This window comes from Letharia lupina (assembly GCF_014066315.1).
Source record: "Letharia lupina isolate WasteWater1 chromosome Unknown contig_24, whole genome shotgun sequence".
Lineage (NCBI taxonomy): Eukaryota > Fungi > Ascomycota > Lecanoromycetes > Lecanorales > Parmeliaceae > Letharia > Letharia lupina.
Genome location: NW_023502993.1, coordinates 60,088 through 74,173, shown reverse-complemented (window position 1 = coordinate 74,173; position 14,086 = coordinate 60,088). Strand labels below are relative to the sequence as shown.

Here is a 14,086-nt window from a genome sequence, read left to right as displayed (position 1 = left end):
TAATTAATATATATAATAGAATAAGATAGAGCTAAGCTTGAAAACCTTGAGTTTATATATATAATTAATTATTAATTTAAATTCTATACGCTTTTTAATTAAATCGACTAAGTTAGTCTAATAGCTCTCTTATATCTCTCTTATTAAAAATTTATATATAGAAGTTTTATACTTTAAAGTACTTAGCTTATAATATATATAGTTACTTTATAATTCTTTAAATTATAAAGCTCGCTTTACGCTTTCTAACGCTATAAAAATTATAAAGTTTAATCTACTATTAATAAATTAAATAAATATTTAAATATAATAATTATAGTAGTTATATTAAACGCGTTCGAGATTAAATAATCTTAATAATCTTTTCGTTTATTTATATAACTATTCTTTTTTTACTATTCTATTAATTTATTAATATAAATATAATCGTTCTTAATATCTCTCGCGGAAATATTACTAAACGCTTTAGATATATATACTTCTTTTACTCGTATCTTAGAGTCTCTACTAATATTCTTAAACTATCTCTCGGCAAATTCGTTACTATTAGTAATTAAGACCGTAAGCGAGTTTAATAGCTATCTATTACTACTTATAAACGCGTTAGAAAACCTTTAAAAAGAGCTTAAACGAATTTATAGCTATTATTTTTTCTCTATATACTTCTCTTAAACTAGCGATAATACTTTTTAATCTAATAATATTATCTTCTAAAATATATCTTTCTTCTTAATTTACTCTTTATTATTCTATTTTAATTATATTTCTTAATCGCTTAGTTAATACTATTTACTTTATTAGCTTAATAATTTACTTAGTTAAATTATTAATTAATTACTTAATTATTTACTTAGTTAACTATTTAGCTAATTATTTAATCTAATATTTTATAAAAGAAGAAGTAAGAGAAGAAATTATAATAGATAAATATAAAGTAGAGATAATTATTAATAGTAGTAATATAATAGATCTACTCTTTATAATCTTATATTAATTTACTTAGTTAATATAAGAGAAGTTAATATAATAAGCGAATATAAAGAATATTATAAAGAAATTAAGTAATAATAAGATTTCTAATACTAAGAATACGGCTTAGCTCTTTAAAATCTTACATTATATACTTTTTATAATTCTATATTAAATTATTATTTAATAAATAAAGAATATTATTATAATTTAATTTATTATCTCTACTATATTAAGAAGTAAGAGAAGAAATTATAATAGATAAATATAGAGAATATTACGAAGAATATTATAAAGAATATTATAAAGAAATTAAGCGATAATAAAGCTATTATCATTAAGAATATAGCTTAGCTCTTTAAGATTCTATATTATATACTCTTTATAATTCTATATTAAATTATTACTTAATAAGCGAAAAATACTACTATAATTTAATCTATTATTTTTATTATATTAATATAATATATTACTATAATTATATTATAATAAAAGAATTTACTATAATAATTATAATTAATTAGATCTTTATAAAAGAAATATTAAATAATATATATTTAAATAAATTAAAATTATTTAATATCTTATTCTAATAGCTATTTTATTATTCGAAAGATTTTACTACGATAGAAGATAATATAAGATTTATATTACTAATTAATATATTATCTCTATTTCTTTTTAATATTTTAATACTTCTTATTATAAGAATATAGTCTTTCTCTATTTTTTATAGATAATTATTATAAATTAATTCTTTATACTTAATATATCTTTCTAATTAAGCCTTAACGCGCTTCTCTTTATATATATATATTTATATATAGATTAAAAACGTATAGTAAGCGATTAGAGTTCGATTTAACTTAGAGCTAGGGCTAAAATTTAATTTAACTTAGAAAAATTCAACTTTATAAATTTAATTTATGAGCCTTTACTTATACTTTCTAATAATTTAAAATTTAAAAAATTCGATTCTATACTTCTAAGTAAATCTTAAATTAAAGTATTTTTACTCTTCGAGAGTCGAATTCAATCTCGAAATTAGATTTAAAAATTAATTACTTTTTATAAATTTAATTTATAGATTTAAACTTATTATATATATAAGTAAATAAGAATAAGATAGATATATAATCGAATAGATATATAATAAGATATATATAAGTATTAATATTAAGTAAGAACTATAGATTATAATAGAAAGATATTAATTAATAATAGAAATAAAAAGTATATAATAACTTTAAAAGAGATGAAATCGAATAAAGAGTTATTAATAGACGAGTAAAGGTCTATAAATTAAATTCATAATTATTTCTTTTAATTAAGACTATCGAGCGAACTTTAATAAGCGATATTTAAATTCCTTACGCTTTAATAATTATAAGACTAAATCTAGAAATTATTTTCTATCTAAAAGCTTATATTTCGTTCTATAATTTAAAAAAAAAAACTTAAAAATTTAATAGAAAATAAAAAAGTTATTCTATATATTAATAACGTATATCTATTTTTTTAAATAATTATAAACGCTAATTTATTTACTTACGATAAATTAATCGATCTAATTAAAGAGTATAGTAACCTTAAATTTATAATTAACTATATATATAAATTTTAGATTTTTAAGTTTAACTCTATCTTATTCTATTATACGAGTAAAGATCTATAAATTAAATTTATAATTTTTTTTTTTAAATCGAGGCTGTCGAGTAAATTTTGGTGAGTGATCTTTAGTAAGCGATATCTAAATTCCTTATCTTTAAATATCTATAAGACTAAATTTAATAATACTTTTTTTTATTTGAAAGCTCACATTATACTCTATAGTTTAAATAAAAAAAATTAAAATTTTAATAGAAAATAAAAAAGTTATTCTAAAATTAAATAATGTATATCTATTTTTTTTTTAATTAGGGCTATTCGGCTGTCGAGCGAACTCTAATAAGCGATATTTGAATTCCTTACGCTTTAATAATTATAAGATTAAATTTCAAAATTCTTGAAAATTCGGAAAGCGTAGACTGCGCTCTAAAATTTAAAATTTAAAATCTTAAAAAGTTAATAGAAAATAAAAAAGTTTTTCTATATATTAATAATATATACTTATTTTTTTAATAATTACGAATGTTAATTTATTTACCCGCGATATCTAACTAAAAAGCGTAGATCTAATAAATTAATAATTAACTATATATACAAATTCAAGGTTTTATAGCTTAGCCCTATCTTATTCTTTTATATATATTAATATACTAAGATTTTATAGCTTAGCTCTATCTTATTCTTTTATATATATTAATATTAGTATATTAATATATATAAAAGAATAAGATAGAGCTAAGCTATAAAATCTTAAATTTGTATATATAGCTAATTATAAATTCGGGTTCGCTATGCTCTTTAATTAGACCGGCTGAGTCATCGCGAGTAAATAAATTAGCGTTCGCAACCATCAAAATCTCTTACTCTACTTTTAATTAACCCTTTAATAACTTTACTATTTTCTATTAAAATTTTTAGATTATTTTTTTAAATTATAGCCCGCAATTTATGCTTTTCAATAATGAAAAAATTATGGAATTTGGTCTTATAATCATCAAAGCGCAAGGAATTCAAATATCGCTTACCAAAGTTCGCTCGACAGCCCTGATCAAAAAACAGGTGCACATTATTTGATTTTAGGATAACTTTTTTGTTTTCTATTAAAATTTTGAGATTTTTCTTTTAAATTATATAACGTAATGTGGGCTTTTAGATAAAAAAAGAATTACTAAATTAAGTCTTATAGATATTTAAAGGCAAGGAATTCAAATATCGCTCATCAAAGATCGCTTACCAAATTTACTCGACAGCCCTAATCAAAAAATGTTTATGAATTTAATTCATAGGCCTTTACTCGTACTGATATAAAATAGATGGCTATACAGCTCGTACTAGATACCTATCTCCTACCCCTTGCAGGGGTACCGACAGGGCCATGAAACAGGGGCATGTCATGTGACCCACTAACCCCCAGTCCCACTGTGGCGACTAGTGGCTGAAGATCTTCAACACAGCTAGCTTTTGCTCTCTCCTTGGTTGAACAGGAATGAGACTCGACTTGGTGAATGATGAGCTGGATGTGTTATTTAAAAACTCTTGGAGTTCTATCTTCCATGATCCAAGAGCCTTGAACACCCTCCTCAGGTCATCCACGACTTGGTGACACCCAACTTTCCTTCACCTATATCTTCACTATCCATTGCCTTCCGTCGTCCTCAGAGCGTGTGAACTATACATTCTATGTCTGTGTTACCGACGACACCGAACCACATCAACCATGTGTGAACGCTGCACCATTATTGAATGCGCCTTTGGCTCAAGAGAGCCGTTACCTCCAAAAATCGCTTCGTTGGATGTGAAGCCCACAACATCTCCAGCTACCGAGAATGACAAGCCAAACCTCAGAGATGAGCATGACACTGATGTCAAAGCTGTGGGCTCGTCCGCCGCTACCACCTCAGCATCGCAGCCATCTACTTCTACATCACCTGAAATCTACAATTCGACTGTTGTCACGTCGCAGGAGAAGAGTGTCACGCGACGCAACGCAATGTCTTCAGCATTGCCTACATCTGGTCCTGATATCCATGTACAATGGTCAGATGTGGCTGCCATCGGTTCGAAAGCACTCCAGCCAAGGGCTATTAAGAAGGACCTCGAAATTACTATGCCATACAGCATCCTCGTCGCAATCATGAAAAACGTGGATATTCTCGACGAGCTGATGCTGAGTTGTCCAGACTTCCCTACGCTGTTCTCTTTTGTTGCTTCGTGTAAGACAGCGAAGTGTGCTTTCGAACGACATTCTCAAGGCATCGTCAAGGTGATGCTGAGAAGATTGCCTCAAGAGCTCCGGTATCTGACCGTTGCCCTCATTGGAATCAATGACTCGCAGATCAGCAATTTGGAGTCGATTAAGGCGCTCATGGAGACTTGGCTAGGCATGGGGCCGAGGCCGTTGACGGAGCGGCTCAAAGTATGTACTTTCGGAACCATCCCCTTAAACTCCAAGGCTTCATCCTGAGCCCAAACACGGCTCAGGGCACGGAAGGGTTTCCTCCATCAATAGGCTCGTTTAATCATGTACTACCGCTCGATTTAGTGATAACAGAGCGGCATTTTTCTATCACAGTTCTTCCTAAACTTGTTTCACAACTCACATTTGTGTTACAAATAGAGCACGCTGACTCGGAACTCTCATTAGAAGAATCCTTTTGAGATAATAAAAAAGCTCGCTCGCACGTTCAGCGCCATCGATGTCTTCACTGAAGTGATCCCGAAGAATTGCGTGGAAAACTTCACCGACTACAAAACGGTGGTAGCATCACGAGGGGGACTCAGTTACTACGACGTGATGCAGTGGCCCAACGAACACCCCTTACTCCAGCAGACGGAATGGTCTGACGTACCAGACGACACCGAGTGGGTAGTTCCTGGCCTGTCGACTACTGAAGCTGCACCCCAAGAAATCGCTCTTCCTCTGAGTGACCGAGAAATGTACCGAATAAAGCGCGCTCTCCTACGTTATGAGGTCTTTTGTGCCCTATTCTACCTAAGACCCGATAGATACTTTGACACACGTTTGCACCCGCGCCGTTCCAACCCAATACCAGAGTCCAGCAGACGACGAGCCTTCCGCGAGGACCAGGTCATCTTCCTCAAGGAGTACGTCAACCCATGGGAGGTAGGCGAGCTGGCTATCATCACGCAGTTCATGTATGATCTTGTGAGGTATGTGGCTTTCAACGCAAAAGGTTGTTTTATTTACACAACATCTGGGTTGTCAGGCATATATTGAGAGCAGAAAGGATTCTCTTGCCTTACTGTGGTCGCCAACCTGGTTGAATTGCTCATTATTGTGCCGTGAACAGGGCATGCTGACTCCGAGGTTCCGCTAGGAATGCCTACTTCCACAAATACAAGACTTTGCGCTACGATCAAGCCTATGAATCCTGGTATGGGCGTGGGGGAGACAGGAACCATGGCCGAGATCGACATAGAGATCACGAAGAGGTGGTTGATGAGTTCGACAACCACATGGTCTGGTTCACGAGCCAGAGTTTAGGCCTACTTCGACGAATCTACGACGACCGGCAGGTGGGATACCAGGCACTGATAGACAAACACTGCGAGCCCCGTTATCGTCTTGCTGAGTTCTTTGTGCCCTTCGAAAAGTGCTCGAACCGATACGGTTTTGTTGCCAGCGATCTTGATGCGTCCTGGAAGCCACGCACAGCCTGGTCGGATACTCCAGGCATGGAGCTGCCGACTAAAGGCTGGCTTGTCAAGACCCCTGTGTCTGACGACACCGGGGAAAATGTTGCCTATTGGGGGGAAAAATGGATGAGGAAGGTCGGATACTGTATCTGGGATAGGGACTAAACTCCCAGACCAGCTGGTTCTATTCAACATTAGCACTGGGTGGAGAGATGGGTGGCTTTCAACATTACGACATTGCCAAGGGATGGATGATAGTTGTTGGTAATACCTGGGTATGCAGTTACTGCTATAATGAGACTTATCACTAGATATGGTAGTCTTAATGATGTCTAAGGAAGAAGAATCCTATGTACAGAGAAGGCCTTCATATACCAATGACTAGGCCGAATGAGTACTAGTGGTAGCGAGTGTTGAGTTACCGACAATAGTCAACATTATGACAGGGTGGGAGTTGTCTGGGAGTAGCAAGCGGTGCAAAGCAAGTGAGACGATACGGATTCGTTTATTTTTACATACGAGGCTAGATAGGTGTCGCTAGAGCCAAGCAACAGTTTACATCCTTCTCCATTGAGAAATTGCTATTCCGCGATGATCAGTGTTTGTATTGGTGATGTGCAAGCTTGGGTAAAAGCTCTCCAAACGAGGAACAGATCAAAATTGGAAGAGGTTCAGCTATTGGGGACGCCGAAGGCAAGGAGCACGGGCGGCGGACCTCCCGCACGCACGGCTTGCCTGACATATGACCCGAGGAGACGTTTCCCGATAACCTATGAGAGCGAAAATAAAGTCACGCTCAGAACCAGTCATCTTCGACATCGGGGCTCCATTTAGAAGAAGCGATCCGTGACATTCCTCAATTTACTTGAAATCTTCGTGGATTTGTCGCGTTCCCTGGAAAAGTGGAGAAATCATTCCTATAAATGTGGACCATGTCTCATGATTGACGACACGCTCTGTGTCTCCTCCTTTAGAAACGTTCATCTGAGCCCTGCTAGGCGGTCAGAGATTAGATTGATCTGATTCCCCAAAAACCACCCATCCGCAAAGCAGCTTACAATCATTTTCCTCATTACTCGCCAACAGAACAAAAGATGAGTGGAATTCTCCCTCGCGTACGACTGGCCTTGGAATCCGACTACCTCGGCTATGGCACAGACAGTCCTCCGCAAATCTTCCACGATTGCGTCGTCGTCCGTAACCCAAAGCTCAAGGTCCAAGTGACTTTCTACGACCAAGACCCGGAGAAGTACCCCGAAGAAGCGCCATCGTTCACACGGGACATCTTGATCTCGGCTAAGGAACCTGTCACGTTCAGCCCATTCTGGCCAGTATCCCAGAAGATGTCGGAGAACGCTGCAGAATACTGGGAGGATGTTGGGGATACGTGGTGCCTGGGAGTTTCTGGAATAAAAGCCGTGGAGTACATGCGGATCAAGATTATGGATGCGTGAGGAGTGGTGTTGATCTGATCAGAACCTTGGAATGGGCACGGAATGTTATTGATGTGAGGTGTGAGCGGCAGAGGTGGTAAGTAATAGAATAGTATGACCCAGACATATATCTACTGGTACTCCGTCTAAGGACCGAAACCGTAACACAAGCATTTTACAACATTACTGCTCCGATGACCGACCCCTCCTCTAGCGACAATGACACCCAGATTTTACCAAAAACGTGAGTTAGCGCTCATCGTGGAATACCAGGATATCTGGAGTTGTTGCGGTACGATAGTGTTCCTGGATATAAACCACCTCTTGAGCTGTTTGATTCGAGCTTTTGCCGAGCGTCGAGATACTTCGTCTTCAAGTTCTCGTGTGGCTCGAAGAGTATTCAATGGGAGAATCATGAAGAGTGTAGAAGACGGCTCATATCAAGACAGAACCGCCGTGGGAATCATGATCAAAGTCTGGCCTGTGGTGGAGACCTTCTTTGAGCATTGTTGCGAGCTAGACCATCTGGTCCAGCTAGCCGCTCCTTTGTCGTCGGCGTCGTCTGTGGTAGAGCGTAGGACCTACATATCTCATCATCCTTCTCATATCGTTTTGCACCTTCGACAAGTGTGTAGGGACTCATGTCCATGACGCTAAGAGCTGGATTGTGGATGTGCCGCTTGGCACCAGAGGGCCACTGAACTGCTTTCTATAGCGCTGTTGGGAGGCTTTCGTTGGTGGGCCAGCTAGTGAACGATACAGAAATAGTCTTCTTCGCGATATGGTCCAGTCAAGATGTTAATGCATAAGTTAGCTATGATACCAAGGGGAGCCCCCGAGAGAAATAGATGAGCCGTCATTCAAGTATGAAGAAGGATGAATACAACTCTTTCGGTGTTCCGGACACCCAATAACTAAGGTAGCCAAAGGCTCTTTACATCTGCGGACAATCCGCGCTGCTAGAGTATTGATCGGAAGTTATATGACACCTATCATCGTAGATCGGATGACCGCTTTCATGCCATGCATGCGCATCAGGTACCTTACGGGCGTGCCTGCAAATGCTCACACCGTATTAAGGCAGTACTAGTACTATCGATAGATTACAATTATAGATGGACGGAATCTACATCTAAAACTAATACTATTATTAGAATATCAATTAAAGAGAATAGTGAAAATTGGATAATAATGCTTGCAGATCGAATATCAATTTTCATAAACCGTCTATGAGCTATTAGAGGTCTATGTTACTCTAATAATCGCTGCAGGATTTATCATTTTTGATAAGTTAGTTTAGTCTGAACTCTAAGTTGAACCAATCCAGTAACCAGTTGAACGGTTAACATTTGAACCAACCGCAGACTGTGTTTATAGCCTCACTCTGGACCGCTTCAAGGCAACTGTTTGAAAAATTGAGAGCCCGAGTAAACCCTTCGAGAAGCAGAAGCCTTCACTAGCCTGAAACCTTTCCAGAGCCAATCCGATTACCTTCCTCATGTCCGTAGACGCACCTCGGATCATCGCAGTCCTTGCCTTTACGAATCTTGTGGCAAAGTCCATAGCGAGCATGATACCACAGGTAGTCACTCTCTCTAGCATTGAGAGGAGGAACGCGATGGTTTCCATCGCACCCTTCACACCTGCCACGCAGGTAAAACCATGGACACAACTTTGTCTGGCGAACAATGCCTAGGTATGGAGAAGTGATGTCGACATCCAACATCTTGTCAATACGCTTTCTATTTTCGTTGCGTATGACAGGCCCAAGCCTGTGGGACAGTGCAGCAGCGTTGGAGAAACCCGTTGCTGCTTTTAGAGGCCGAGTCGGCAAGGTCGACGAAGTTGCTCGCGCTGGCGGCGACGACTTAGAGGATGAAACTGGAACGGTGGATAGCATGTATGGATTGAAGACCTGGTCAAGCTTGAGAATTCTCCGGAAGCCCAACGCAGCGATTCTTGGATGGACAGCAACACCTTGCAACAAGGTGATGCGATCACGGACGGAAACTTCGGCCGCAAACCTGCCGAGGTACGGAGCATAACCAGAGTCGTGGCAAGCGCCAAATATGATGTGCTTGCATTGCCAATTACCAATAAAGAAATCGAGACACTCTGTGAAATTTCATCAGCTCAGCGTACACCTAATTCTTCTGGTGCGCACATACCTCGAAGCTTGTTATCAGCGCTTTCCTTTCCAGGACCAACGTCGACAAAGTCAAACAAACCTTGGCGCTGGTTGAAGCCATGGACAAACAGGCTTAGACTGGCACCGCTCTTCATCTTACCGTTCTTAATGCAGGCTCCGTGCAGACTCTTAACATCTGCATACGCTCGAACGACGATGTCAGTGTTCTCAACATCAATTTGAATTGTTCTCAAGTAATCCTTGACTCTGGCTTGCAACTCATCCGCGGCATCCCTACCACCTGCCTCGTTCCTGTTCAAAAACCTCTGCTGGAACTGGATCGAATCAAGCTGTTAGCCAGGCTCTCTCTGAAGCATTATCGTGTGAGACATAGGAAGAGGCAGCCCACGATGTAATCATCAGCATCGGCATCAATCAACACCACCACAAAACCTCGACCATTCTGCGAACGCTTGATTATTCGTCAGCATAAGTTGATTTTGTATTGAGAAAAAGTTACCGTCAAGGTCTCAAGCTCCGCTACACGATCTTGTAGTCTGCGGCGCCCAACACGCTCACTCTCCAGATCTAAAGTCGTTTGTCTGTATTCTGATCGAGCTTCGTCCAGATTTTCGATGAGCTCCTACCATCACACTTGGTAAGCTGAACAAAGAAAACCAGGGTTTTATGGCAGCTTACACTGATCATCGCATTCTTCTCATTTTCAGCGTCCTTGTAGCGACTCAAGCGTTCCTGGTAATCCCCAATCGAAAGACCATTAGGTATTGGAGTCATGCCTAATGAAAAGAGTTCCCCAGCTGGGCCAGGTCCGCGAAATTTATTGCAAGCAAAAATGTCAGACAAGGCTGAATTAGGGTGGCGCAGCTGCTATGAACGAAGGCCCAATTACAGAACATAGTGAGGCTTAGATGCCTAGGAATCTCATGAAACAGTCTTTCGGAGCCTGTGGATTAGCGAGCACTGCTGGATAACAAACAAGTAAAGTATGTATCAGAGAGCAAACCTCACAAGCGGGCGGAGTTGAACGACAGCGGCTGCGTGCATGGGATTTCCGCCACTCACAGGTTAGCGCCGAGATACAAATCGCCACAGCTCGAATGGGGGCTAGTGGGGCGGAGCACACATATAGCAATATAGCCGAGACTGCCATATTGAAAGAGCCTGAGATAGACAATCTTCCTTCTATTTTTTACTTCTTATTCTTATTCCTCTTATTATAAAAAGAGATTTTTTTCTAATATTAAATAGATTTTTTCTATCTATATCTTTATCGATTTATTATTATTTAATTCTTATTAATTATTTTTAAATATTTTTAGAAGCTTATTATAAAGATTTGATAGTATATTATATTATTATTTTCTCTAATAAATTATCTATATAAAAATCTTCTATAAAAAAATTCTCTATTAAATTTCTTTTCTTCTCTTCTTAATTACTTATATTTCTTAATTATAATAAATCTATTATTTAATTATTTAATTATTTATATACGTATTTATTTAAACTATAAAGAATAATTATAGATTACTTCGTAAGTAATTTTCTTATAGAGGAAATTCTAGATAATTACTCGTATTAAAGTAAAAATCTATACTTTCTTTACGTATATCGCTATCTTTATAAATAGCTTTAAACTTTATTTATTTATTTAGCTAGTAGTCTTATTATTTTATATTTATTATTTTATTTTCTATCTTATATTTATCTTTATAAATAAATAAATAAATATATTTAATTAACTTAATTAGTTAATTTAAATAAAATTAAAATTAAAAATTTCTAATATAGTTATTTCTTAATTAGAGAGTACGCTATATAATAAAATAAGAGAACTTCGATGAGATTTCGAAGCGAGAAAACGAGCTTTCTCGAAATTCTTATCTCGTCTTAATTTTAAAATTAAATAGTATAAATTAAACTCTATAATTTAAAAAAAAATAACTATAAAATTTTAATAGAGATTAATAAAGATTATATGAAATTTAAATAATATATATCTATTTTATTAATAGAAGCTATTAAATAAATTTAATAAGCGAACTTTAATAAGCGATATTTAAATTCTTTATCTTTAAAGAATAATAAGATTAATTTTTATATTCTTTTTACTATTAAGAAGTATAAATTACTCTTTATAATTTAGTAGAATAGTTAAGAAACTTTAATAGAAAAAAAAGTTATTCTAAAATTAAAGAATATATATCTATTCTTTTAATTAAGACTACGATCATCGAGAAATTTAATAAATAATATTTTAAATTCTTATCTTTAAATAATTATAAGATTAAATTTTAAAGTTTTAGAATTATTAAAATACGTAAGTTACGCTTTATAATTTAAAAGAAAAATTAGAAAGTTTAATTAGAAAATAATATTATTATTAAAGAATTAAAAGTAGAGAAAGAGATTTTAATAATTACGAACGTTAATTTATTTACTCGTAATTAGTATATATAATAAAATAAGATAGAGCTAAGCTATAAAATCTTAAATTTATATATATAGTTAATTATAAATTTAAGTTCGCTACGCTCTTTAATTAGACCGACTAAGTTAGCTCGCTAGCTCTCTCGAGCTTTCTTATTAAAAAAATAGATATACGTTATTAACATATAGAATAACTTTTTTATTTTCTATTAAATTTTTAAGATTTCTTTTTTAAATTATAGAATAAAATATAGGCTTTTAGATAAAAAAAGAATTTCTAAGTTTAATCTTATAAGTATTAAAGCGTAAGAAATTTAAATATCGCTTATTAAAGTTCGCTCGACAGTCGAATAGCTCTAATTAGATATATATTATTTAATTTTAAAATAACTTTTTTATTTTCTATTAAATTTTTAAAATTCTTTATTTAAATTATAGAACGTAATATAGACTTTTAGATAAAAAAAGAATTACTAAATTTAGTCTTATAGATATTTAGAGATAAGAAATTTAGATATCGCTTATTAAAGATCGCTTATTAAAATTTACTCGACAGCCCTGATCAAAAAAAATGGTTATGAATTTAATTCATAGGCCTTTACTCGTATATACTAATAAGTTTAAGTCTATAAATTAATTTTATAATCTATTTTTTTAAAATAAAGCTATCGAGTAAATTTAATAAGTAAACTTTAATAAGCGATCTTTAAATTCTTTTTTTCTAAATAATAATAAGATTAATTTTTAATTTTTATAGATTAATAGAATATCTAATCTATACTCTATAATTTAAAAAAAACCTAATTAATATATTAAGGAATCATTATGGTTTGACTCATATATGTATGTGATGTAAAAGTTGTTGATTATTCTATGTGCCTGCAGGGCAGATATGTGCGGTGCCAAGCCTACGCTAGTGGCCCTATGAGTATCCCTGAGGCATCTCATGACAATTGCCCACAAAAACCAGAGAAATGCCCTGTCCTCATGGCAAAAAGTATGCATGCATGTGTGAGTTTTCGAAATGCTGGAAAGGAATGGAGACACCAGGCCAGTTAGTGGTGTGAATCCCACGAGTTCTCCTGCCGCAGTGAAACCTTTCGAAATAGCTATCAGAGCAAGACATCAGACGGTTTCAATTCGTCCAAATATGCATCGTCCGATGTCCTCCTGCAGAGGCCCAATTGGCTGTGATCGTCGCAGTAGATCCTCCTCTTGTGTCGTCATTGCAGTGATATACCACAATGTGATATTGCCCAGGCTTGCAGAGATAGCAGGCCAAATTGTAGTGTCGTTCTCCGCCTGCTGAGTGGCGATTTGACGTGGAACCGTGGAGAGCATATGACGTGGGATTGTGGAGAACTGAGCCGTGTTCTTGCTGATGGTGGCCTTGTTGTCGCTTGCTTTCTCCGCAGTGTTCTCCGCATTTGCCTGCTGCAGTTCCTCCTCTTGCTCCTCCTCTTGTAGAGTATCAGACTGCGTGGCTAGCTGAGTGACTTGCTGAGTGGATTGCTGAGCTGATAGGGTAGGTAGTGCTGACTGAGCGGCTGGCTGAGTAGGCCTAGATCGAGCTTCCAATGCTTCCAGTCTTATACACATGGATCTCATCATTTCCATCATTTGTGTCATTTGTTTCTGAAGCGAGGCGAGTGGGGTATTGTCTGATTGGCTGGCTGGCTGTTCCTGCTGCTGTTCTCTTGGGGTAGGATGAGGCATGATGATATCGATAGGCCTATCGAAAGGATCGATTTGGACGTGGGGTTTTGGTCAAATGGTACTCGATGACCAACGAGTGTATGTGAGGGCTGGCTTGGAGCGTTGACAATTGTTAAGGAATCAT

The 14,086-nt window shown here is 35.7% G+C and overlaps 3 protein-coding genes across 3 annotated transcripts; 1 reads left to right on the top strand and 2 right to left on the bottom strand.

Moving 5' to 3' along the window:
- Window positions 1-4,294: 4,294 nt before the first annotated feature.
- HO133_006254 (uncharacterized protein) lies at window positions 4,295-7,688 on the top strand (the record flags this gene model as incomplete). The annotated part of the gene is made up of 4 exons (XM_037297152.1): window positions 4,295-4,993; window positions 5,222-5,748; window positions 5,916-6,369; window positions 7,248-7,688. 4 exons carry the CDS (start codon window positions 4,295-4,297, stop codon window positions 7,686-7,688), a joined length of 2,121 nt encoding a protein of 706 aa, XP_037147277.1.
- A 1,435-nt stretch (window positions 7,689-9,123) lies between these two features.
- On the bottom strand, window positions 9,124-10,590 carry HO133_006253 (uncharacterized protein; the record flags this gene model as incomplete). Its single annotated transcript, XM_037297151.1, has 5 exons — window positions 9,124-9,782; window positions 9,836-10,130; window positions 10,205-10,267; window positions 10,316-10,438; window positions 10,495-10,590. The coding sequence occupies 5 exons, from the start codon at window positions 10,588-10,590 to the stop codon at window positions 9,124-9,126; spliced, it is 1,236 nt and encodes a 411-aa protein (XP_037147276.1).
- A 2,781-nt stretch (window positions 10,591-13,371) lies between these two features.
- On the bottom strand, window positions 13,372-13,962 carry HO133_006252 (uncharacterized protein; the record flags this gene model as incomplete). The annotated part of the gene is made up of 1 exon (XM_037297150.1): window positions 13,372-13,962. One exon carries the CDS (start codon window positions 13,960-13,962, stop codon window positions 13,372-13,374), a length of 591 nt encoding a protein of 196 aa, XP_037147275.1.
- Window positions 13,963-14,086: the final 124 nt, after the last annotated feature.